The sequence below is a fragment of the Natator depressus genome, chromosome 3, assembly GCF_965152275.1.
Source record: "Natator depressus isolate rNatDep1 chromosome 3, rNatDep2.hap1, whole genome shotgun sequence".
In the NCBI taxonomy this organism is placed as follows: domain Eukaryota; kingdom Metazoa; phylum Chordata; order Testudines; family Cheloniidae; genus Natator; species Natator depressus.
In genome coordinates, this window is record NC_134236.1 from 134,446,713 (window position 1) to 134,473,806 (window position 27,094).

At 41.6% G+C, this 27,094-nt stretch overlaps 1 protein-coding gene across 1 annotated transcript in view; it reads right to left on the bottom strand.

The window, feature by feature from the left end:
- Positions 1 to 27,094, bottom strand: part of LYST (lysosomal trafficking regulator) — a 141,193-nt gene that overhangs the window by 25,173 nt on the left and 88,926 nt on the right. Inside the window, exons 33-43 of the mRNA XM_074948886.1 lie at positions 25,932 to 25,999; positions 19,640 to 19,828; positions 16,752 to 16,897; positions 16,564 to 16,660; positions 15,643 to 15,704; positions 9,849 to 9,904; positions 8,906 to 9,058; positions 7,894 to 8,138; positions 4,551 to 4,617; positions 1,297 to 1,453; positions 776 to 916 (exon numbers count right to left, since the gene is read on the bottom strand). Of these exons, the coding sequence (XP_074804987.1) occupies positions 776 to 916; positions 1,297 to 1,453; positions 4,551 to 4,617; positions 7,894 to 8,138; positions 8,906 to 9,058; positions 9,849 to 9,904; positions 15,643 to 15,704; positions 16,564 to 16,660; positions 16,752 to 16,897; positions 19,640 to 19,828; positions 25,932 to 25,999 (1,381 nt within the window). The remainder of the gene's footprint in view (positions 1 to 775; positions 917 to 1,296; positions 1,454 to 4,550; positions 4,618 to 7,893; positions 8,139 to 8,905; positions 9,059 to 9,848; positions 9,905 to 15,642; positions 15,705 to 16,563; positions 16,661 to 16,751; positions 16,898 to 19,639; positions 19,829 to 25,931; positions 26,000 to 27,094) is intronic.

Consider the following 27,094-nt stretch of genomic DNA (forward strand, 5'->3'; position numbering starts at 1 on the left):
TGATCTCTCTACTTGAAGTCTTCTACTGATTCAGTAAAACACTTCCTTCACCATCCTGCATCACTGATCCTTTCCATTCCATTCTCGATGGTCAGTCGCTCTTTCCACATTCACCCCCGTCACTACTACCTAACTCCACCAGTTAAACTTAAATTGTAACAAGAAAACATGAACAATAAAAAAGGCTCAATCTTACAAAGTGCTGAATACTACTGTGAAATGTTGAATGCCCTCAACTCCCAAAGGTTTATTGGGCATTGTTGGCACCCAGTACCTTATTGGATCTAGCCACAAGTCCCTTGAGGACAGCAAACTCTCTCAAAACAACTGACAGATTGTCAGAGCCTCCTGAGGAAACCCTAAAATGTAACTAGCTGAAAAAAAGTACACAGATTTATCAGAAGCATGACACCCTCAATGGAAAGGAGCAGATGCTCTTTCAGTTATAAGAAACAGATTTTAAATTTCTACATTTATCAAACATCCTTGTCTGGATTAACTTTTATGGTTTTCTTGAAATCAAATAAGATTATGGCAGTACACCTCATGAGCATGAAGTCTGGGCTTGCAGAACTAACAAAAGTGGCAACAGTAGAGTCAATCCTAAGCCTCCGTGGCTAAATATTCAAGATCCCGACCTGCCAGGTTTCCCCTTGACAATCAATTTAAAAACATGGGGGAAAAAAAACAGATCATAACACAGAATTATCAGTTTCATCCCAGAGACCCAATCCTTGTGCCTTTTTAGAGATCATTTTGGCATTGTCTCGTATACCTTCTCTGTTAACTAAAAACTCTGGAAGATAGAAAAATTCTGGGATAAGCTCCTTCACATCAGTCATAGATTCGTAAGAGGAGAGGCGCCAAGTTGTGTGGGTAGAATGAAAGGTTCTGTCTGGGATGTCAAAACTTTGATCTGCAAAGAAAAACGGAAACTGTGTTTATTACCTTGACAAGAGGAAAACATACAATACCAATTGCACATTGGTGACCTCAAAAAGTTCAAGTTCACCAACTTTGCTTGGCTGAGGCCTGAACATTTAGATCCCAATTGCTACATATGAGCTCTAGAGCCATATAGAGACCAGATTTTTTGGAATAGATCACAGAAGATGTACAGACATTTTTAGAAGATGTAGAGTTTTGTGAGATGCACAAAGAGTTCATATACTACATGTTCTCTTTATGAAAGCCTCAAAAGGGTCCACTGTCAAGGTAGGTCAGATTTCTAAGTTTACCACACTTGATAATTTCACTTTAATTTTCATTTGTCATATTTAACAAAATTAATCTTACCTTGATAAGCTAAGAACATTTTAGTGAAAGGAGGCATTCTAACTAGAAAGTGAAGTACGGTTCCACTGTTGGAGTAATGAGATCCATAGTGATAAGGCTGCACAGGAGGCATTGGGTCATCCTCTCTAGCTCCTTTGCGGTACTCCTCTTCCAAATACTAGAACAGAAACAGGTAAAGCATGGGTGTCATATCTTACCCAACATGCTATTTAAAAGCTATATTGCTAGGATACTACACTAAGATATATGTCCTTCCAGCACTTCACTAGTGCCTTCTGTCCCAGACAATTTCTGAAGAATTTAAGCTCTCATTTAGAGGAAAGAGCTTCACCTGGTGGGGTTTCCCCCCCCCCCCCAGTTGTAAAAATAGCTTTTGTCTGAAGTAATTAGTTATTCATTTTTACCACACAATATTTTTCTGGAAGAGACCATTCCAATAACTGTTTCCAATGCTTCAGGTTACACCTTTCAAAACATTAACCGTGGTTTTTGGAAATTGTACTAACCATGGTTTGTCCTGTTCTACACCTGCAGTTAACTCCATTCAACACTAATTCAGCTGCACCTGTTCCTTTAATCTTTTTTCAGAAATAGAAAAAAGTCTATAGTGTGGACCAGGTGCCATTTCACCTTTAGAAAAAAGTATAACTTGCAGGAAAGAGACAGAATCCTGACTCTTCCATCCAAAAACTTATCCTTAGGGGTGGCAAATTTAAAGGGATAGTAAATATGAGTTTTTGTAACAAAATCTGCAGAAAAATCCATCAAAGAAATTTTCAGAAGTGCTAAAGTGACTTAGGAGCCAACATCTTGCATTCAAAAGAGGACTTAGGGCTAGATTTACAAAAAGATATCTAGGCAGAGATGCAGATACGCATCTTTGAAAATCTCAGTAGGTGCCTAAGTGAGGTTTTCCTAAATCTGTTTGAAACTGCCACTGAAAATATGGATGTCAGGTTCACTACACTAGAAAGCCCATCACTCACATGCTTGAGCCCATACAGCAACCTAGTAATAAAGAACTGACATCACCGTGGCAATGTACTGACTGACAATCTGTTAGATCATTTTATATAAATATTGAATGAAGAGGAAACAGTGCCATACATCGATGGTTTCTGACAAAATTTCATTTTAAAAACATCAATTCAACCACAAATGACAGTGCATATGCACACTTAAGCTTTTAAGCAACAGACCACCTGACTTTCACAATATATTGCTCTAGTTGTAAATACTGTTCTTGCTGTCCAGGAACACTGTTGTGTCATAATGTGGGTTTTTCACACTAAACTTAAAATCAAAACAAGTTCATACACACACTTTTGTCAAAGCACACTCCAGATCTTGATGCAAATCTAAATGAAAGGCCCATGTGTAAATGCTTTCCAGCCCCATCAAGTCACTCTCTATGGACTTTAATGGGGGGCCAGGAACAAGATACATTTGTGGACATGGTCACTGTGACTGCACCCCATATTCGCCATAGTAATATTATAATATGGTTATGGCATAATTATGATGCATTTTGTGCCAGATAAGTCATGTGAGGAGTCATTGAAAAAATTATGATTTGCTGAATATGATTATTCTATTTGTCTGCATGTATCATTTTTGTATCTGAACACTATGTATCTGTACTTCAAATTTAGTTATGCATGGGAAACGCCCACCTGGCAAGATGCTTTCAGTCTAGAGAGCTGGCTGGGAAGGGCCTATTCAGGGCAATCAGCCTTTAGGGAAAACAACAGGCCTTAGGAGAAGCTCATCTCCACCTCGCGAGCCTTCCTGAGAATGCTCCAGACAGCTTGTAAGTAATGGCTGCTATGACTCTACAAGGACATGTGACCAGGCCACATGATTCTAGACTCCATCGTGGGATGTTAGTATTTTTCCACAGACCAGTCTGGGAACCAAGTTTTGAAACAAAGGGCTCAGGTCATATGCTAAAGTTATGTAAGACAGGGAGTGACATCATCTGTAGTTCTTCACTCCCCACATAGGAAGACACCTGGAAACACCTGAGGAACAAAGACTGAACTGGAGGAAGTGCTGGACCAAGGCTAAATGGATTTCTAGCCTGTGTATGAAAGACCTGGGGTTTCCAAGCTGTAAAGCCAGTGCAGCTTGTCCCATAAGAATCTGCAGCCCACCTGTTTCGTCAGCCAGGATGAGAATTTGCTAGTTCATATCCTATCTTTCTAGTATCTTAGTCTTAGTTTGCGTTTTGTTTATTTACTATGTAATCTGCTTTGATCTGTTTGCTATCATTTAAAATCTAACTTATTTTATATTTTAATCCAAACCAGTGAGCTTTGATTGGAGTGCTTGTGGAAAATCTCTGCTTGGTTACCACAAGTATACATTGTTCTCTTCACATTGTGGGAAGAGGCGGACCGGGTATTAAACCCATAGACTGGCCAGATTTGACCAGGGCAGGTCAGTACTGCTCTGGGGTCTTAGGCTGGGAAGCTGGTGGTTAGAGATCCTGTGTGTAACTGCAGGTGGGTGTGTTTTTATCTATGTGAATGCTGGTGAAAGTGCAGGCTGGAGGGCTTTGCAGCTTGTCACAGCAGCACAGTGTGAAAGGGAGCCCAGGCTGGTGGGTCAGAGGGCTCAGTGGTACCCCAGTTCCAGGTGGCACCCCGGGGGGGGAACCGGTCACAGTCACCATAACAAACGCTCAGTAGCAACAGCAGGCAGCACTAATGGAATACTAGTTCTACTCTATATGATCAGATCTATTTTCAAACTAGATTGATGTTAGGAGATTAGGAAATACTTTTAAAGATTTTGTGCAGTTAGTTTAATTGATAAATGACCCAGAATGTTTGAAGGCAAACATAACTGTTCTGTTGCATACTAGAAAAAACCCAGATGTACAATATAATTTTTTAGACCACAAAATGCAAGGCAATTTACAGAGATATATTTCTTTAGCTTCTTTGGTTAACTTCATATGTATTTATCTGGTTGGTCATGAATTTAGACCCCCAACATACATCAAATATAAAAGCATCAAAAGATGCACTGCAGTTTCTAGGATTAAGTTTTTTCTTGATTTCTTATGTTCTTGGTTACAAAGAGACAGACATAAGACAGAAGGGAATCCAGTTCCTGCTAACTGTTTTCACAATAGACTATAACATGTTGAAATATGAAGTCCCACAGAAATACATTAAAAAAAACCGCCACATTGTTTTGGTTTTAGATACCAGAAGAACACACATTGTAGAAATGAGAGTTTAAGATACCTTGTAAGTATCCACATATCGATCTTCCTTTTCTTTAGACTGTACAGCTATGGGTTTGGCTAGATTTCTGTAATAGGAGAAATGTTGACATCTTATTTTCATAATGAAATTAAAAAATTCAGTTAAATGTACATTAACATATACAAAGACTGATCTTTTTAACTAAATCAGATTAAGAAGAGTTAAAATATAGAAGGACAAATACAAAGGCAAATCCTAAGAACAAAACTCTACATATGAGTTTAGGAAAATAAAATGACTATAAAGATACATTCGTAATTTAAAATTGGCCATTTGATGTTAGTGCTAGAGGAATGAAAGTTATTTGTCCATAGAACAGCTACAGTATAGGCAACAGGTCACATACTCCCCATACTGCCCCCACCAACATGTGTCAATCTTGACTTGTAGCATCCCTTTAAGAGTAATGCCTTGTCTACCGTGGCAAGGCACCACCTCTGTGTTGCCAGAATTAGCACTTCCCCACAAATCAGCCCACTCTGGCCAGTGTGCGTCTTCCCCCTCTGTATTTTCTTATCAGTATTTTCAAGGTAGGCCTCAGTTCAGGCCCAAGGAGTATGGTTGCCAACTCTCCAGGATTAGCCTGGTGTCTCCTGGAATTGGTATCAATCTCCCAGTGACTATTGAAAGCAATCCGGGAGATTCCCCCCCCCAACATGTCATGTCATTTTCTTAAAATATCCTATTAAAATCTCCCGGAATAGCTTCAGTCAGAGTTGGCAACCCTATCAAGGAGGGTTCCTCCAGCTAACAAAATGAAATCAATTTACAAACACAAACAAAGGGGAGTAACTTTCCCTGCTTCCTTGCTGTGGAGGGTGTTGTCCTGTTGTTGGCCCCAGATGTGTCAGTTCTTCCCCTAAACACGCACTCAGCTTTGGTTATTTCCCCTGTAGGGAGGAGAGCAGCCTGTCACCCTGGAGAAGCCTATCTCCCTGCTGCCACTAGCCCTGCAGCAGCTCGTCTCTCCTCCCCGTCTCTCATCAAAAGGAGGGGTTTTTAAAAGGTGTCAGGAAGCCCTTAATTGGACTCAGGTATCCCTAACTGACCTGAAGTAACTCTCTCTCAGTTTATAGGAAAAAGGGCCTCTCTCATTCTAAGGCTAACATACCTGCCTTCCATCACTCCTCTTGCACTGGGTCCTGCACGAGGGCGCACCCCGCCCACCCTCCACCCCAGGCCTGCCGGACCTTTTCATCGGGCCCCTACCCCGTGGACCCAACCGACCCCCTCACTGTGAGCCGGCTGCACGAGCTGCAGCCGGTCTGCTTCCAGACCGCGCCAAGGAAACATCTATACACGCTCGTGCTCCATACCCTTCACGCCCTCACCCTCGTGTCCCACCCCGATACAAAATGGCGGGACCTCTTGCCACCTTTGGAGGGTGAGGAGCCCCAGTGGGCCAGCCTATATTCCACCTTGGTTCTGAGGCCTGCCGGGGATATCAGTTGGCGGCTCCTTCACGGAGCCGTGAGCACGGGCATGTACTTGGCGCAGTTCATCCCTATGCCAGACACCTGCCCCTTTTGCAGCGTGAGGAAAACTCTGGCACACACATATTTGGAGTGTGCCAGGCTGCCGCCCCTATTCCGGCTCCTCACGAATATTTTATTATGCTTTTGGTTGCACTTTTCCCCTCACCTTCTTATGTATACACTCCCTATCTGCAGCTCCACAAAGTCACAGGATCTCCTGGTCAACCTCCTCCTGGCCCTAGCTAAAATGGCCATCTATAAAACCAGAGTGAGGAGGTTGGCCGATGGAGTCTCCTGTGACTGTGGGGCCTATTTCCTATCCTCTGTCCATTCACGTATCTGGGCAGAGTTCCTCTGGGTGGTGTCCACTGACTCCCTGGACGCCTTTGAGGAGCAGTGGGTGCTGTCCGGGGTTCCCTGCTCAGTGTCCCCGTCCGGTTCCCTTCATTTGACCCTTTGACCACACTCCTGTTCCTGTTATTTCATTAGTTGTCCCCCGTATTTATTTGGTGTCCAGGTCCTGTGGATCTCCCTCTTAGGCGGGGGCGGAGGATCCTTTAGCAGTGGGAGGGCTTTGCCCGCCCACTTCCTGGATCCCAATAGGATCACTCCTCTTTCTCGATACAAGTGGTGGGACCTATATTTCTATCTGCTGAGGGTGACAAACCCCATTGGCCAGTCTGTATTCTGCCTTGGTCCCACAGGCCACCAGGAATATTAGTTGGTAGCTCCTTCATGGAGCTGTGAGCATGGGAATGTACCTGGTGCAGTTCACCCTTATCACAGATGTCTGTCCCTTTTGCAGCATAAGGGAGACCCAGTTGCTGCCAAGTTGCTGCCCCTTTTCCAGCTCCTCCTGGACTTACTTTTGTGGTTCTAGCTACACTTCTGCTCCCAGCTTCTAATTTATGCACACCCCATTTGTGGCCCCTCCTTGTCAACCTCCTCCTAGCGATGGCCAAAGTGGCCACCTATAACACCAGGGAGAGGATGCTAGCTGAGGGAGCGCTCTGCAACTGTGGGGCCTATTTCCGTTCCTCTCTCCATTCACATATCTGGGCAGAGTTCCTTTGGGCTGCATCCGCTGGCTCCCTTGACACCTTTGAGGAGCAGTGGGAGCTGTCCAGGGCTCTCTGGTCGGTGTCCCCTTCAGGTTCCTTGATTCTGACCCTTTGACAGTCACATCTGTCTTTGTTTTCGGTTTTGTTGTCCCCCATACTTATTTCAGTCCCAAGCTCAGTAGTTCTTGCCTTTAGGCTGGTTGAAGAATCTTTGGCTGGTGGGCGGGCTTGCGACTGCCCACCTCCCAGAACCCAACAGGACTACTCCTCTTGTAGTTGCCTAGCCTGACTTTTTCACACTAGACACAAGAGCTGCACCAACTTCACTAAAATCCATTTTAAAAATCAATGTAGTTAAGATTGTGCCTGTGTGGACCCTCCTTAGTCTGTTTACAACTAGCTGATATAGATTTACCTTTGGTAACTGGCAAGTTGCTCATATAGCATAATTCTGGTTTTGGTTATGTTTTGCTAAATTGTCAACTCTTTGGTTACAGGCTGTTTTTTGTTTTTTCAAGGCAAAGGAATGTATATCAGGAAGTGCAAGACAGCAGGTATTGAGTGAGACCTGCCAACTACTGTGAATATAAATGCTGGTAACAGGTATACTATTCAAATTGACTAGATGAGCCAATGTTACATTCAAATACCATTAGACCAGATGTGTTTCCTAGCAATCTTCCTAATTAAGTCTTGGTTTATCAGGGTGATCACAAGTGGATTTTACTGAAATAACCAGTTTAATGAGTTATTTGGAAAGGAGTAATTTCAAAGATTTCTTGTTACCTATAAACAGATGGATCATTTAGGTCCAGTGTTTCGCTGGTGTAGTCAGAAAGTATAAAGGGAAATACTGGATACTGCATGAGATCATTGAAGGAACGGCCAGCATGTTTGTTTAAATGAGTCAGGTATTCAAAGTTGGTAATCTGTGCTGTGTACCATAGGTGGGTCAAAGCAGTAATGTTCCCATACTCCAAAAGATTAGGCAGGTTGTTCGTTAAGATGTTGTGGTACACATCATCACGGACCTAAAAAAATTATTGTAGTTTTAATCAAGCAACACATTTAAACTGTCATAAACTACGTCTCCTCCTACAGTATGTAAGATTCTCTCATTTACAAGGTTCTAGAGATCTGCTAAGATCAGAACAATGTGATAAAAAGTCACAACATTACGATATTGAATTGGTTTAGTTCTGTAAGGAGAGTGATCACTTTACATAAGCTATTACCAACAGGAGAGTGGGTTTGTGGGGAAGGTGGGGAGAAAACCTGGATTTGTGCTGGAAATGGCCCAACTTGATCATCATACACATTGTAAGGAGAGTGATCACTTTAGATAAGCTATTACCAGCAGGAGAGTGGGGTGGGGGGAGAGAAAACCTTTTGTAGTGGTAAACACCCATTTTTTCATGGTTTGTGTGTATAAAAAGATCTTCTGTACTTTCCACAGTATGCATCCGATGAAGTGAGCTGTAGCTCACGAAAGCTTATGCTCAAATAAATTGGTTAGTCTCTAAGGTGCCACAAGTACTCCTTTTCTTTTTGCGAATACAGACTAACACAGCTGTTACTCTGAAACCAGAACATACCTGTGACACACATCCTGTCTATCAAAAAGCCTGGCTGAGCCCTTAACTCATATCAGCTTCCAGAAGTATCGAAGAATTCAAAGAAGCCTACCCATCATTTTTCTTAATGTATTCCATGAAAATACACATTTCTTCAATACATAATTATAAAAAATACCTTTATATACATATTCTATATTACCATGCATTAATGCCACACTTACCTTTGTGTTGTCAAAAGCTAAGAGTAAAGTTCTGCCATTTGTTAAAAATATTTCCACAGCATTGTCTCTTAATTGCCACCATCTCTTATGAACTTCCTTGATTTCTTCATATGTCCAAGAAAATGATGCTGGTTCAGTTTCCCTGTGAAAACTCTGAAGAACATACAGTAGATTGATACAGAAAATGTTTTGCTCACTAGCCTTCAAAACTAGTCAGTTTCCATTTATTTATACTGCATACTGTAAACTAATGCTCTGTGTGTAGTAATTTACTTTCAACTTTGGCTTGTACTTTTGAAAATCTTAAATTAAGCTACATTTCTCTAATAGACAAAGAATTAAGTTGTTTATCAAAAACTTTATATAATGAAAACTATCTAACAGATCATTTGTTTTTAATCTGTTTCACCCCTATGTCAATACAAGACACTGTTAGGGATCACAACAATTAGCTCGATCAAATGTCACTTTAGGGTAATAAAAACAGTTTTTTTGTTTTTTTTTTTAATTTTATTTAAACACAAGTTTCACCTTTTAATAGATAAGTATATTATGATTCCTAATTCTGGGGTTCTGGTCCATGACTAAGGCTCTTAGGCACTACTGTAATATATAATAAAATCTGGTATTTATATATAACAATATATAACATATTAAAAGACTGGTAGAATTGGGAATAATATTCTCTTTATTCTATAATGATAGTTATCAACCTTACTCAGGGAATTTGTATGTTATTGCTGAAATGTTGGCAGATAAGCATTTTAAAATTCTCAAATAATTACACACAAATAGAGTAACAGTGTACGAATTCAAACTCCCAGATATCTTAATATACAAATTAAAATTATTATGGTGATTTTAAATGATAAAGCACCAAAGTTATTCTCAGTTCTAATATAGAAAAATGTGTGATCTGTGAAAAACTTGAGCTCATACTCACAGAACTTTCTATTGTGTCGGAAGCATTGTCTTCAACGAAATACATTCCATATTTGCCTGCAGAGAGGAAATTTATACAAAAGGTGACCGTTACTATACTAATTTGTCTTTACTTTTAACATCCATAAAAATGATTAGACATGATGTCTAAAGCACTAACAATGCTGTTCATAATAGTAAGTAAAAAGGACAGCACTTGGTGGAAATGAAGTTAAGTAATTAAATATTTGTCAAAGGATAGTATTTAACAAAGTAACAATAAATCCAATGAGCACACTGTGAAAACTGTAGGAAAGGAAGGCCAAACTGACTAGTTGGGTAAGCAGGTGCAACTCCAGTAGTCATACAGAGTTAAGGCCAGAGGGGACCACCATATTATCTAGTCTGTCCTCCGGTATATCACAAACCATTACCACAATAAATGCAGTTACAATCACCTAAACCAATTATTAATTTAGCCTGGAATGTCTGTTTTTAATAAAATTCATATAGAGGCTGTAGATATGTAAATAAACTGAGACTGAAGAAAAACATTAAGTGCTCATCTTAGAAATTCATTATATAAATAAGTGCACAATAGACATGCGACTCAAAGCAACAACACACAAATAAAATATTCTGTATGTGGAGTAATCTATGACTATTCATCATCCCCTGTGGTACAATATGAGGAAAGTGAAGCAACATTTCGGCTATTCCAAAATACATATGAACCATATGTCTGGACAAAAATCAGTTGTGTGTTAACATATGGATTAAATTTTCTAAAGTTAACTGTGACACTGGCAGACCAGGCGCCAGCTCTTGCCAAGACTGCAGGCATTAGCTAAGAACTAACAAACTCATAGCTGGAGACTAGACTAGTTCACCTGTACCTCAGTTTTGCTCAAAATAGGTATTAGTCTTATAAGAATGTATTTAATTTTTAGACTCTGTGAAATGCTTGAAAGTTGCTGCATGCATTAATCTCACTTGTAATGTCAATATTCTATGCTCTAAGAAAATATGTAAATTTTGTCTTATAACTTCATAAATGTTTGCTCTGAACTTGCGAACCCAGGTACAGGAATTGTCATGCCACTTCTCCGCACTTCTCCGCCCCTCCCCACCGCCTATTCAGGAGGACCATCAAAATTTAAGTGGGGCCATTGTAAGACAAAGCTTTGTTAATTGTCCCATCCACCCATGGTTAAGTAGGTGCAGAAGGCCTGTAGCTTTGAATGCTGGAAGAGGTAAATGAAAAACCTTCACATCAACTCTTTTTCCCATCTCTTTGCCAAACTCTCACAGGGCTAGAGAAACCAAACTGAAGCCAGAGACCCTGGGTCTACCCAGAAAGACACTGAATTGACCAGCTGTTGTGACCTGCACTGGATGTGCCATGTTTGTCTTTCTTCCACAGGACAGAAGCGACTTTGTCTGTACAAAGTGCAAGCTGGTCTCCATATTGGAAGAGAAGGTTCAAGGTCTGGAGCAACAGGTATCGACCCTGCGTTGCATAAGAGAAACTAAAGATTTCCTGGACAGACGTCAGGATATGCTTCTATGGACACAACGTTCTGAAGATTCAGAGCAGGCTGCACTGCGGGGACAGGAGGACGGTGAAGAAATTTGGCAGCATGTGACCTCCAGAAGAAGAAAGGGGAGCGTCCTTGTACCAGCAATGCAGAGACAGCTAAGTAACTGTTTTCATGTTCTCTCCACAGGTACTAATGCGGAGAGTGGACTAGATGATATATTTGAGGGAAGGGAACAGAAGAAGACTCCGCCGATTGGAAGGCATGAGATGCACTGTCCTAGGGTTGGGGGTTCCACGACCACCGCTCCCAAGAGAAGGAGGCGAGTGGTGGCGGTCGGGGACTCTCTCCTCAGGGGGACTGAGTCATCTATCCGCCGCCCCGACCAGGAAAACCGAGAAGTCTGCTGCTTGCCAGGAGCTAGGATTCACGATGTGACGGAGAGACTGCTGAGACTCATCAAGCCCTCGGATCGCTACCCCTTCCTGCTTCTCCACGTGGGCACCAGTGATACTGCCAAGAATGACCTTGAGCGGATTACTGCAGACTACGTGGCTCTGGGAAGAAGAAGGATAAAGGCGTTTGAGGTGCAAGTGGTGTTCTCGTCCATCCTCCCCGTGGAAGGAAAAGGCCTGGGTAGAGACCGTCGAATCATGGAAGTCAACGAATGGCTATGCAGGTGGTGTCGGAGAGAAGGCTTTGGATTCTTTGACCATGGGATGGTGTTCCAAGAAGGAGGAGTGCTAAGCAGAAACAGGCTCCACCTAACGAAGAGAGGGAAGAGCATCTTCGCAAGCAGGCTAGCTAACCTAGTGAGGAGGGCTTTAAACTAGGTTCACTGGGGGAAGGAGACCAAAGCCCTGAGGTAAGTGGGGAAGTGGGATACCGGGAGGAAGCACAAGCAGGAGCGCACGAGAGGGCAGGGCTCCTGCCTCATACTGAGAAAGAGGGATGATCAGCGAGTTCTCAAGTGCCTATACACAAATGCAAGAAGCCTAGGAAACAAGCAGGGAGAACTGGAAGTCCTGGCACAGTCAAGGAATTATGATGTGATTGGAACAACAGAGACTTGGTGGGATAACTCACATGACTGGAGTACTGTCATGGATGGATATAAACTGTTCAGGAAGGACAGGCAGGGAAGAAAAGGTGGGGGGGGGGGGGAGTTGCATTGTATGTAAGGGAGCAGTATGACTGCTCAGAGCTCAAGTATGAAACTGCAGAAAAACTTAAGAGTCTCTGGATTAAGTTTAGAAGTGTGAGCAACAAGGGTGATGTCATGGTGGGAGTCTGCTATAGACCACTGGACCAGGGGGATGAGGTGGACGAGGCTTTCTTCCGGCAACTCATGGAAGTTACTAGATTGCAGGCCCTGGTTCTCATGGGAGACTTTAATCACCCTGATATCTGCTGGGAGAGCAATACAGCGGTGCACAGACAATCCAGGAAGTTTTTGGAAAATGTAGGAGACAATTTCCTGGTGCAAGTGCTGAAGGAACCAACTAGGGGCAGAGCTCTTCTTGACCTGCTGCTCACAAACCGGGAAGAATTAGTAGGGAAAGCAAAAGTGGATGGTCGAGTTCAGGATCCTGACACAGGGAAGAAAGGAGAGCAGCAGAATACAGACCCTGGACTCCAGAAAAGCAGACTCTGACTCCCTCAGGGAACTGATGGGCAGGATCCCCTGGGAGAACAACATGAGGGGGAAAGGAGTCCAGGGGAGCTGGCTGTATTTCAAAGAATCCTTATTGAGGTTACAGGGACAAACCATCCTGATGTGTAGAAAGAATAATAAATATGGCAGGCGACCAGCTTGGCTTAACAGTGAAATCCTTGCTGATCTTAAACACAAAAAAGAAGCTTACAAGAAGTGGAAGATTGGACAAATGACCAGGGAAGAGTATAAAAATATTGCTCAGGCATGCAGGAGTGAAATCAGGAAGGCCAAATCACACCTGGAGTTGCAGCTAGCAAGTGATGTTAAGAGTAACAAGAAGGGTTTCTTCAGGTATGTTAGCAACAAGAAGAAAGTCAGGGAAAGTGTGGGCCCCTTACTGAATGAGGGAGACAACCTAGTGACAGAGGATGTGGAAAAAGCTGATGTACTCAATGCTTTCCTTGCCTGTGTCTTCATGAACAAGGTCAGCTCCCAGACTACTGCACTGGGCAGCACAGCATGGGGAGGAGGTGACCAGCCCTCTGTGGAGAAAGAAGTGGTTCGGGACTATTTAGAAAAGCTGGACGAGCAAAAATCCATGGGGCCGGATGCGATGCATCCGAGAGTGCTAAAGGAGTTGGCAGATGTGATTGCGGAGCCATTGGCCATTATCTTTGAAAACTCATGGCGATCGGAGGAAGTCCCGGATTACTGGAAAAAGGCTAATGTAGTGCCCGTCTTTAAAAAAGGGAAGGAGGAGGATCCTGGGAACTACAGGCCAGTCAGCCTCACCTCAGTCCCTGGAAAAATCATGGAGCAGGTCCTCAAGGAATCAATTCTGAAGCACTTAGAGGAGAGGAAAGTGATCAGGAACAGTCAGCATGGATTCACCAAGGGCAAGTCATGCCTGACTAATCTAATTGCCTTCTATGACAAGATAACTGGCTCTGTGGATGAGGGGAAAGCAGTGGACATGTTGTTCCTTGACTTTAGCAAAGCTTTTGACACTGTCTCTCATAGTATTCTTGCCAGCAAGTTAAAGAACTATGGGCTGGATGAATGGACTATAAGGTAGATAGAAAGTTGGCTAGATTGTCAGGCTCAACGGGTAGTGATCAATGGCTCCATGTCTAGTTGGCAGCCGGTATCAAGTGGAGTGCCCCAAGGGTCAGTCCTCGGGCCAATTTTGTTCAATATCTTCATAAATGATCTGGAGGATGGTGTGGATTGCACCCTCAGCAAGTTTGCAGATGACACTAAACTGGGAGGAGAGGTAGATACGCTGGAGGGTAGGGACAGGATGCAGAGGGACCTAGACAAATTAGAGGATTGGACCAAAAGAAATCTGATGAGGTTCAACAAGGACAAGTGCAGAGTCCTGCACTTAGGACAGAAGAATCCCATGCACTGCTACAGACTAGGGACCAAGCAGCTAGGCAGCAGTTCCACAGAAAAGGACCTAGGGGTTACAGTGGACGAGAAGCTGGATATGAGTCAACAGTGTGCCCTTGTTGCCAAGAAGGCCAATGGCATTTTGGGATGTATAAGTAGGGGCATTGCCAGCAGACTGAGGGACGTGATCATTCCCCTCTATTCGACATTGGTGAGGCCTCATCTGGAATACTGTGTCCAGTTTTGGGCCCCACACTACAAGGAGGATGTGGAAAAATTGGAAAACGTCCAGCGGAGGGCAACAAAAATGATTAGGGGACTGGAACACATGAATTATGAGGAGAAGCTGAGGGAACTGGGATTGTTTAGTCTACGGAAAAGAAGAATGAGGGGGGATTTGATAGCTGCTTTTAACTACCTGAAAGGGGGTTCCAAAGAGCATGGCTCTAGACTGTTCTCAGTGGTAGCAGATGACTGAACAAGGAGTAGTGGTCTCAAGTTGCAGTGGGGGAGGTTTAGGTTGGATATTAGGAAAAACTTTTTCACTAGGAGGGTGGTGAAACACTGGAATGTGTTACTTAGGGAGGTGGTGGAATCTCCTTCCTTAGAAGTTTTTAAGGTCAGGCTTGACAAAGTCCTGGCTGGGATGATTTAGTTGGGGATTGGTCCTGCTTTGAGTAGGGGGTTGGACTAGATGACATCCTGAGGTCCCTTCCAACCCTGATATTTTATGACTCACAGATCTCTACAACTCTGTCACTCTTCGGATTTAGATCGTAACTCATTTGTTTATATATATTTGCTTGCTTTAACCTGTAAATAATTCTCGTATTTGTTTTTCCTAATTAATAAACCTTTAAATAGTATCAATTGATCTGGGGTAAGCGACTGGTCTCTTGGGACTGGGAGCAACCTGAATATGATGTTATTTTTGATGTAAGTGGCCATTTATCACTAAATCCAGTCTACGTGGATGGCAAAAAATAGACTGGAAAGTCTAAGGGGATTGTCCATGACTCCATGGTGAGACTGTTATAGTAGTCCAGGAGTTCACATTTGTTACTGTGTTGGTAAAATCTAATTATAGAACATACCACAAGTTTGGGGTATCTGCCCTGTTTTTTTGACAGTCTGCCCTGAGGTAGGCACTAACAGTCGTTAGCCACTCCAGACACTTCTTTTTTTTTTTAAACACAAGAACATTTAGTCATTGAAACTTTTACACTTACCTAACAACAATTCCCCAGCTGTCTCTCTAGAAGGTGCTACATTGATGCATCTTCGATTCATTCTGCATACATACAAATAGAAACACTTACTACAAGTCATAAAATTCAGTAGATATCTAAAATTAACAGCCTCAAATACTATACACTATAACCAAGTAGACTTTTCCTTTCTGTGACCCCAAGTGTTCAAATCCCAAAGGAATGTGTAAAACTAGCTCTCACCTCTTTAAGACTTGTGAGCAGCTGAATAAAACAGTGACAACGTTCAAACTTTGAGAGAAATACCAAGCTCAAATTTTATAATATATATTCACTTGTATAAATTTAGGATTTGGTGCTTTCCACATGCCCCAGCTCTTTTTTACGTTAAGCTAATTTGGTGCTTGTGAAAGGTGCTGGATTGACAGCACTGCAAAGTTAAAACCTAGTTATCCATTGAATATGTATAGTATAGGCAGTGAAAGTGCAGATTTACTCTGTCAACAAAGGGATGAGAATATAATTCAGTCTCCACAACCATTCACTTCTGGGCCTCTGCTGAAAGCACCAACAAGTTTCAATTGCAATGCTGACATTTGGAAATGAACCACAGCAAAGTCATTGATCATAGGCCCAATACCTGCCAGATGGTAATGACTTTCTACTGATTGTTAGGCTTTAAAATCAGCAGCCTAGAAGTGAAAAGCTCTGTAAACCCACTACAATCTCTCAAGTCTCTCACTCTACTATATTTGCTGTTTTTAATTTATGACAAGCAAGTGAAGCAGGTGCAAGTTAAGTCTTCTTAAATAAGAATATTTCCTTGTTGGAAAACATTGTATGATCTTATCCCTATTGTTCATCTCATGGTTGCCCCTCATGAACAAAGGCAAAAACTAAAGTTTCCTTTGAGTAAGATTTTTTTCCTAATTCAAAGCTTACCTTATATTCTCACTTGCTGCTTTGTCTTTTACAGTGGAAGAGTGAGAGGAATGTGTTTTGTCTTCAAATAGGTAAGACAAAGGGTGTTTGATCACTTCTATTGAAAAGAAAAATGTAAAAGAAAAATTGATTAAAATATTAACACTCTAGCTTTTGTGAAAGTTTAGTTATAATCTTAAAAGTATTACCTTCCTGTTTCTGCCTATCTCTGAGCAGGTACTTATTTGGTATAGTTAAATAGCACCTCTGCAAACGGCGCCTCTCTCGGTTTGGGCCTTCTGTTGGATCTAGTTGCCAAGATGTTGGGTAGTAGACAGGATCATACCAGAGTGCTCTGAAAATGAAAATATTTTAGCATTTTAGAACAACATGACAACATATATATCTCATTTATTCTAATTAATTTTTTAAAAATTGGTAAACACATAACCATTACAAACAGGCATGAATTTCACAGTGAAACACTGTCCAAGTCATGTTGCTATAAAATAGAGGACTGGATCCTGCAGTCCCTTAGTCTCATGAGCTGTTCCATGGATTTTAATAGAACTACTCATGAGTAAGTACTGCTGGATTGGTCAGCAAACTGCTTGAAAGTTATCAAGGGAATAAGTAACAGTACTGTTGCATAAGTAACAGTACTGGTGCTTAGTAAATTAAATTGCTACACTCAGACCTAATGTAGCCTGTCCAAAAGTAGAAGTACCATCATAATGGACACACTGAAGTTTGAGACCACACATTGTCTGGGGGGGGAGGAATAGCTCAGTGGTTTGAGCTTTGGCCTGCTAAACCCAGGGTTGAGAGTTCAATCCTTGGGGGGGCCCCATTTAGGGATCTGCAGCAAAAATTGGGGATTGGTCCTGCTTTGAGCAGAGGGTTGGACTAGATGACCTGCAGAGGTCCCTTCCAACCCAGATATTCTATGACCCTTTCCATTTTAAATGGTCTTGTATGCTTTTGTTTCTGCAGTAACAAGATACAGCATTTTTGTTGCCAGTCAAGATTTCTTGATTTGGCTTAATGCATTTGCAACAACACTGGCTGGAAGATACAGTTTATGCAAAACACTCAAACCAGATCTTTGTATTAGTCCTTCACTTTTGCTACTGCACCTTTCTAACGTAGTATAATTTTATGTTGTTCCTTGCCCTTCGCCCACTAGGTACACTGATTATACTTGATAAAGGGCCAATCTATAGATATTTCAAGATCTAAAAATGCTTTCGATTGTCCACTTACATACAGGAAAATATACTTAGTAGGGCTGTCGATTAATCGCAGTTAACTCATGCGACTAACAAAAAAATTAATCACGATTAAAAAAATTAATCATGATTAATCACTGTTTTAATCGCACTGTTAAACAATAGAATACTAATTGAAATTTAGCAAATATTTTGGATTTTTTTCTACATTTTCAAATATATTGATTTCAACACCACCACAAAATACAAGTGTACAGTACTCACTTCATATTATTTTTATTACAAATATTTGCACTGTAAAAATGGCAAACAAAAGAAATCGTATTTTTCAATTCACCTCAGACAAGTACCGTAGTGCAATCTCTTTATCGTGAAAGCACAACTTACAAATGTAGGATTTTTTTTGTTACATAACTGCACTCAAAAACAAAACAATGTAAAACTTTAGAACCTGCAAGTCCACTCAGTCCTACTTCTTCAGCCTATCGCTAAGAGAAACAAGTTTGTTTACATTTATAGCAGATAATGCCGCCCGCTTCTTATTTACGTTACCTGAACGTGAGAACAGGTGTTTGCATGGCACTGTTGTAACCAGCATTGCGAGGTATTTACATGCCAGATATGCTAAACACGCGTATGCCCCTTCATGCTTTGGCCACCATTCCAGAGGACATCTTCCATGCTGACGACGCTCATTAAAAAAAACTGCATTAATTAAATTTGTGACTGAACTCCTTGGGGGAGAATAGTTGGTCTCCTGCTCCATGGTTTTACTCACATACTGCCATATATTTCATGTTATAGCAGTCTCAGATGATGACCAAGGACATGTTCGTTTTAAGAACACTTTCACAGCAGATTTGACAAATTGCAAAGATGGTACCAATGTGAGATTTCTAAAGATAGCTACAGCACTCGACCCAAGATTTAAGAATCTGAAGTGCCTTCCAAAATCTGATTGGGACGGGGTCTGGAGCATGCTTTCAGAAGTCTTAAAAGAGCAACACTCCAATGCGGAAACTACAGAACCCGAACCACCAAAAAAGAAAATCAACCTTCTGCTGGTGGCATCGGACTCAGATGATGAAAATGAACATGCGTTGCTCTGCACTGCTTTGGATCGTTATCGAGCAGAACCCATCATCAGCACGGAAACATGTCCTCTGGAATGGTGGCTGAAGCATGAAGGGATACATGAATCTTTAGTGCATCTGGCACGTAAATATCTTGCAACGCTGGCTACAACAGTGCCATACGAACACCTATTTTCACTTTCAAGTGACAATGTAAATAAGAAGCGGACAGCATTATCTACTGCAAATGTAAACAAACTTATTTCTCTGAGCGATTGGCTGAACAAGAAGTAGGACTGAATGGACTTGTAGGCTCTAAAGTTTTACATTGTTTTGTTTTTGAGTGCAGTTATTTTTTGTACATAATTCAACTTTCATGATAAACAGAATGCACTACAGTACTTGTATTAAGTGAATTGAAAAATACTCTTATTTTTACAGTGCAAATATTTATAATAAAAACATAAAATGAGCACTGTACACTTTGTATCCAGTGTTGTAATTGAAAATCAATAGATTTGAAAAAGTGGAAAACATCCAAAAATATTTATATAAATAGTATTCTATTACTGTTTAACAGTGTGATTAACGGCAATTAATTTTTTAGTGGCTTGACAGTCCTAACATTTAGCATTTCACAAGAGCTTAGAAGCTGCAGCATTAGCAAGTCACATTCATCTAATTTTGTTTTAAAATCACACATACATTTCAATTGCTTATAATATTAAAATCACAAGTGTACAGAATGGCCACATTTAAGTCCAGTAATACAGATCTAAAATGGCTACCACTTACCTATCATGTGTAAGTTGCTGAACAAGTTCCTGCCAATGCCTGCTAGCACTTAAATCTGTTTTATACATTCCTCTAATGTGCTGAATCACCTTCTTTCTTTCCATTCCCTGCGAAAAAGAGACTGCCTGGGTGATGTCTGCAGCAATTTTGGAAATATCTTTTGACTTTGCATCCAGACGCTGAGAGAGACTGAGAAAAAAGTAATATGAACCAGATTACAAAATGCCTAATGAATATTTAGTACTGAGTAAAGACAGTGTACTGAATGCCTTAGAAGAGGGGTTCTCAAACTTCATTGCACTGTGACCCACTTCTAACAACAGGGCGGGGGGGGGGGGGGTAGGGGAAAGAGGAGGCAGAGAGGGAAACCAAGCCCGAGCGCACCCACGCCCCGCTGCCTCTGGTGGGGGGGCCAAAGCCAAAGGCTTCAGGTTTGGCCCCAGCAAGTCTAATGTCAGCCCTGGCAACCCCATTAAAACAGGTCCCAACCCACAGTTTGAGAACCGCTGCCTTAGAATCATAGGACCGGAAGGGACCTCAAGAGGTCATCTAGTCCAGTCCCCTACACTATGGCAGGATTAAGTATTATCTAGGCCATCCCTGACAGGCCTTTGTCTAATATGCTCTTAAAAATGTTCAGTGATGGAGATTCCACAACCTTCCTAGACAATTTATTCCAGTGCTTAACCACCATGACAGCTAGGAAGTTTTTCCTAACGTCCAACCGAAACCTCCCTTGCTGCAATTTAAGCCCATTGAACAGTTTAATCAGTTAGCTAGTTACTGTCCACAGACCCTTGATGTGGTAGGCTCACTGACAGTTTGATACATAATTTGCATTCTGGAGGGCATAAATATAAGTCGTGTACCCCTCTGATTTCTTAGCAACGACTAAATATTACCATCAAAACTCAAGCCAGCAATAAGCAAAAACAATTCTTGTGGAATGTATATTAACTAAATTATATGATGAAGTTTATATTAATATTCTGTACAGCAATGAACTTGAGTGAAAGTTTAAGTCTCTCAAAGTCAACATGAGTGGCAAAATCTTAAGTTATTTTCTCAGAGTGAGACTTAACCCTGCTCTGGCTTCTTTATGCTGCGCAAAGAGAACAGACTGTGACAAAATGGGCCCTAAAATGCTTGGATCTGGCCAGGGAAGAATTCCCCCAGTGCAGGAAACTGGACCCTCTTGCAAGTCCTGGTGTAGGGGGCGTGCCAGGTATCTGGCTGCAGCAAAGCAACAGCATGTACTGTTGTGGGGATTATGGACATTGCAGCTGCCCATAGGCAGGGACAGGTTGCCATAACTTTGTAACAGGGCTGTCTAAGTTAACTTCTTACTTGAAAGAGGACAAACAATGAAGTTACTCAGAAAAAAAAAAATCATAATGATCAGGAGCTACCACCATTAGGGAGTAATTACTGCTAATCACCTGAGAGGTAAGCAAAGTTGCCTAAATACCACCTCCTAGGGGACACTACAGATAGTTGTTTTGACCAGGTTCAATAGGACCAGAAACCTGAAAACTGTATAAAGAATTAGCCTGATCTGACTCAGAAAGAGACTCATTCTGGAACAAAGACCTGAAATTTGCATACAGACCTACCAGGATACCATGCAGATGATTGGTAATACCTGGTAAATTTGGCATACATGTAGACTGTATATTGTTTTAGGATATGTTATCTCGAATGCTTTCATCCTAAATAAACGTACTGTGCTTTGTGAAAGTTGGCAGGTTACTGGTAAACCTGTTATAGCCACTGGGAGATAACAGGACCATAAGCCTAAAGTAACCTCAGACTTGCTAAGGTGATCCCAATGAATTGCAAGGGGATAGCAGCCCTGAAAATCTAGTCTGGAGGGAGAGAAGAGGAGAGGACAGAGGGAGATGGCTAGAGGCCTGAGACTCAAGAGGGTGCCCCTGAGGATGTCACAAAAGGAGCAGAGGTGCAATTAATCCTGGAACTATGACAAGAAGGTCGTCTTCTTTTCCAGAAGCACCAGAGTATTCAGAGGCAGTGCTGAGAAAGATGTCCCTTCATCATCATACGCTAACCCTTCTTCCCAACAATACCTCAAAAAGTGAAAAGGAGCTAGGTAATGAGAGCTAGAAAGGTTTTGAGCAGATTGAAGTCTGAACAAAACTTAGTGACAACCTACATGGGGCATACATTTTTGATGATTACTGGGCAGTTTCCACAGCTTCTACAGTTTGTATGTGTTCTGAACCTTTAGGTTTATTACGTCAGATTAAATCTGTATGGTATCATTAGCCTCAAGAAATTTGAAACAGGATTTGAACAAAAGCAAGGCATAAGAGGCAGGGGGAGTGTAAACAACCTTTATATGCTTCACATTTAACTTAGCAAGTAGAGCAACATTCAGCTTGGGGTTTGATTTGAAACACAGTGGTGTTTTAGACATCTTTGAGTCTTTCAATGGATTATCTCAACCCCCACGAAAAATGTTTACTTCAAAAGAATGGCTTGAAGCATCATTCAGTGACAGATCGTTGGAATCCTTTCACAGAGGATTTAAAAGAGTCTAGCTCTTAAGTACATGATCACTTACCCCTGAAGGCTTTCATGAGCTTACATGGAAGTTTATGAATACTGTAGACTCAGGGGTGTCTAAGAAAGATGCTAATCCCACAACATGATTTCAAAGTTCAAGGCAACATCCTCATGAAGATTCCACACTCAGTATGGGTAGATTGAGCTCCAAGAAAAAAATCAAAAGGGTGACCAAAAGCACTTGGAGTGGCAAACTGCAGGATCATGAACTGAGACCCATCTTAAGTATTTATCTCTGGAGAAACAGCTATATACAGTATTTTGAAAATTACTCTGCACTTTATACCTTCCTTGTTATATATGTCACTCGGCTATTCTATTTCTTGCCTATATTCTACATGCTAGGTGATTTTTGTATGAAAAGACACTTTTATAAATGTAAAGTCTCTAAATTGTAAGTGATCTGAAGTCTAAAAAAGGAGTTTTTAAATGGATGTTATATTTACCTATTACATTACATAAACTAATATTAAACATGCCTCCATTACCAGGGAATAGAAAAAAAGGGCTCAATATGTTTATTCCATGTATCATTTCTTCAGTTTTATGATTTTGTTCCACTGTGTTATTAGTGCATATTTTCCCTTTCCATCCAGGACCCCACAAAGTTATTTAACATACTGTTTCAGAGACAAGGCTGATTATTATTATTATTATTACTATTATACGTAAGTCAGCTAACGAAGTGTCTGGGCTGTCTCTCTAACGTATACCACATTTTAGAGTAGCAGCCATGTTAGTCTGTATCCGCAAAAAGAAAAGGAGGACTTGTGGCACCTTAGAAACTAAGCTTGTACTCAAATAAATTTGTTAGTCTCTAAGGTGCCACAAGTCCTCCTTTTCTTTTTGCGTATACCACATTGATATACTTTATTCTGGATGATGTAGTCTATAAAGAGATAAAGCTCTTCGGTTTGGCCAAACACCAGTGTGGAGATCCACATGTGTATTTTCAAAGGGAAAGAAAAGGTGAAAGAGATAGCAACTAAACTACATTATGAAGAATAGTGGAAAGATCTGAATAATCCATCACAAACTATTTAAGATTAAATTGCATCAAGAAACAAGAGTCTGCAAAGCTCAAAAATGCAAATGCTAAGGCAAATATATGGAGGTTACTTACTGTAGCTAGAGGTTCTTCAAGAGGTGTGATCCCTATCTATATTCCACACATTTGGCACGCATGCGTACCATGCGCCTGAGTCTGGAGATTTTAACAAGCAGTGGCCATTGGCCTACACATGCGTAGCAGATCTCCTCATGCTCCCAAGTGAGAGAGATAAGAAGAAGTGCAAGTTGACATCCTCTCAGTTCCTCCTCTTATTGCAAATCTAATCAGATCCACAGCAGAGGGGATGGAGGTTGGGCAGTGGAATATACGTAGGGACCACACCATCTCAAAGAACCTCCAATTACAGTAAGTAACCTCCACTTCAAGTGTTGGTTCCTATGTATATTCCACAAATGGGAGATTGACAAACAAGTATCAGAGTGGTGCTGGGTGTGAGGAAGTTGGCCAACGAAGATGCCTGTAGCACTGCAGATCTACTGCTACATCTGCAGCAGAGGCTTGGACTAGTGCATAAATATCTAGCAAACGTGTATGGAGCTCAAGGTAGCTGCTTCTGCATATGTCCTTCATTGGGACCTCCTGTGGTGGCCTGAGCTCTCATGGAGTGGGTCGTTATACTGCCCGGAGGTGGAACACAAGCTAGTCTGTAGCATTCGATCACGCAGCCAGAAACCCTCTGAAAAATCTGAGAAGATATAGCCTGACTATGGGATCTCCATGTTATCACGACGAAGAGTCTTGGAGACTTTCTGATAAACTCTGTTCTTTGCAGGTAAGTGGCCAGTGCATTCCTTATGTCGAGGAACTGAAGTCTCTTCTCTTCAGGAGAAGCATGGGGTTTTGGAAAAAGGATAGGTTAAGTGAATATACTGCTTATGGTGGAATTTGGAGACTATCTTGGGTAAAACTTTAGGGTGAAGGCAGAGGAAATACCTTGTGAAATACCGTAAGAGGGGGTCATGTCCACCATGAGGGCTGCTAGTGTGCTAATCCTCCTGGCTGAAGCAATAGCCACTAGAAACATCCCCTTTATGGATAGCGACAGGTTCCACATCCCACCTAAGGGTTCATATGGAGGTCTAGTAAGCTCTGACAGCACAAGGTTCAGATCCTACAGTAATGTTGGTTTAGTGACTGGAGGAAAGGCCTTGATGAGGCCTTCATGAACCATGTCAGAGGTGGGAGGGTAAAGAGAGCGCCCATCTACTGGGTGGAGAAAAGCACTAATGGCTGGCAGGTGAACTTGTAATGAGCTGATTGCCAGAGCAGACATCTAGGTAAAACCAGGTAATCTAGAATGATCGGGATGCCATTTTCATCATCAACTTGCCCTCCTCTAGAAAAGAGAGGAACTGGGCTCTATCCTCAGAGGAAAGTTTGTTCTGAAAGGCCACCAGCCTAGAGTAGTTACTAAAGCTAGCATACTTAGCTAGCAGGACCTGGTAATTGGCAATGCAATTGCAGACTCACAGATGAGAAGACCTTTCTCCCCAAGAGGTCCAATCTGATGGGGTGGTCCTTAGGTACTGAGACCTATTATGTTCCATCACAGCCTGTACGACCAGGGAGTTGGGAGCAGAGTGGGAAAACAGGAATTTAGCTCTCTTTACAGAACTAAATAGCACTTCTCAGCCCTTTTAGGTGTCCCTTACTCTCATGGGAAGCCCTAGAGGAAGAATCTTTGGACTTAGACACCAAGGGCTCCTAAGCATGCGCTCGGAGGGGCACTACTCATTTGGTGAGCCTTATATATGGAGTGGGCGGTCTTTCTGTCCCAGATTGGAGAGGGGCTTCATAGTCTTGTCCATTAAGTGTTTTGTACGGTTAAGCTCACGAGCTTGGGGAATTCTCTGTGGAAACAAGCAAAAAATGCTGTACCTCACCAAAATGTGTGTGACACTCACACAGCAGGCAGTGTCAGCATTTGTTGCTGACTGAGAAGTATCTGGGGCAGGAGACACAGTTTTTCAAGCCCAGGAGCCTGGGCATAGTCACAGATTATGGGGAGGGAGTCCCTGGTTTGGGGAACTGAATAAGCTAAAGAATAACTATTTACAATCTTAGTTACAGGGTTTTCTGAAAGGCTGAAGCAAAAGAGGACACTGAATTCTGATTCAGACCATACGGCAGTAAGAAGGAACTGAGAGGGTGTTGACTCGCAGTGCTTCTTATAGCCTTGCTTGGGAGCACAAGGAGATGTGCAGGCCAATGGACACTACTACTTAAAATCTCCGGACTCAGGTGCATGCATACCCCACATGTGGAATTTACACAGGAACCAGCATTTGAAGAAGAAGTGGAGTTTTGTGTTCTAACCAGCTGGTTGCAATGATATGTGCCACACATTTAATTGCATGGTTCACATGCAACGGGAGAAACATCCTGATGGATACAATAGTTAGCCTTTCATTGAAAAGAATTATTTTTTTAAAAAAAGATATATGGCAAATAAAAGATTAAATGTTCTGAAATTTAAATAATGTTGGTTATTAGTGAAGGCAATCAGAGAACGTCACTTACAGCATAGTAAATGTTGAAACAGGCACGGATATTGATTTTAAAAGATTTTTTTATATAAAAGTACGTGGCATTTTGCAATGGGATTGCTAAATATTCTTCCATAGACCTTTTACTTACTTTTGCTGATTATTAATCATAGTCTTCTGCCAAGCAGCTTTGTTCATACATTCCTCTGCCTCATACTTCTTTTGATCATGAAATTTAAAAAAAAAAAAAAAAAAGAGTCATTCCACTTTAACTAAGCAAGTTAAAATTTGCGCTTTGTTTTTCATCTGCAAGTTCCACATCAGGAACTAGTTATAAAGTTACAACTGAGACACAAATCAATGCTCCCAAAGACATCAACAGAATCCAAGTCTGCTCACTCAGTGAAGTCATCTCTTCTCACTTAAAGGATCTTATAGCATCAGACAGTATCATTTCAACAAGGAAAGGAGTTTACTGTCAAAAACATAAATGACTTGCAAAGATTTGTATCAACTGGTTCCATTCTTCTAAGCAGCAGAAGTTGTTTTTAATTCACATATGGCCTATTCCCAACTCAGATCATCATATTGTCTAAGTAATATATTAGGACATATAGTGTACATTCATAGCAACTATTCAAAAGCTTGTGTGTTAGAGACAGGAGGGACCTAATGTACTCCAGTCATTATGTAAACGTACTCAAGAGGAACCTGACCCATCCTGAAGTCAATAGCGAAATTAACAATGACTCCAGTGAGAATAGGATTTGTCTCTCTTTTTTTTTTTTAAAAACAATATAAAGAGTAATATATCCAAATGTTCTACTTTGCCACAACGCAGCTGGGGCTAGATTCACAAAGAAACATAAGTGTGGCAACACAAAGTCCCCATGCCTTACTTTTAAATGCCTAGAAAAATCAATGAAATTCACGAAGCCTGAGTTTGGTGCCTAGGCTCCCTACACAATGAATTGAGGGAAATGGTGTCTCAGAATGGGAATCACAGAAGAACCAGCATACGAGGCAGCTCCCCTAAGCTAGCCAATGTGCGCTAAGCCTCAGCCCCATCAGGGCGTTTGACATTTAAGGCCTGGCTGGAAAGGTGGTGCCTCTCTGTGCTTGGGATTCTCAGATACAAATCCTCTCTTGGGGTTAGGCACCTATACCATTTTTACAAGAAGCTGGGGGGCGGGGGGGAGGAGCAGGGGGGGAATGTGGTGGGATGGGGAAGGACTGCCCTCATACCTTTTAGCCCAGTGGTTAGAGTACTTACCTGGGATATGGGAGAACCCTGGTTCAATTCTTCCCTTCTGC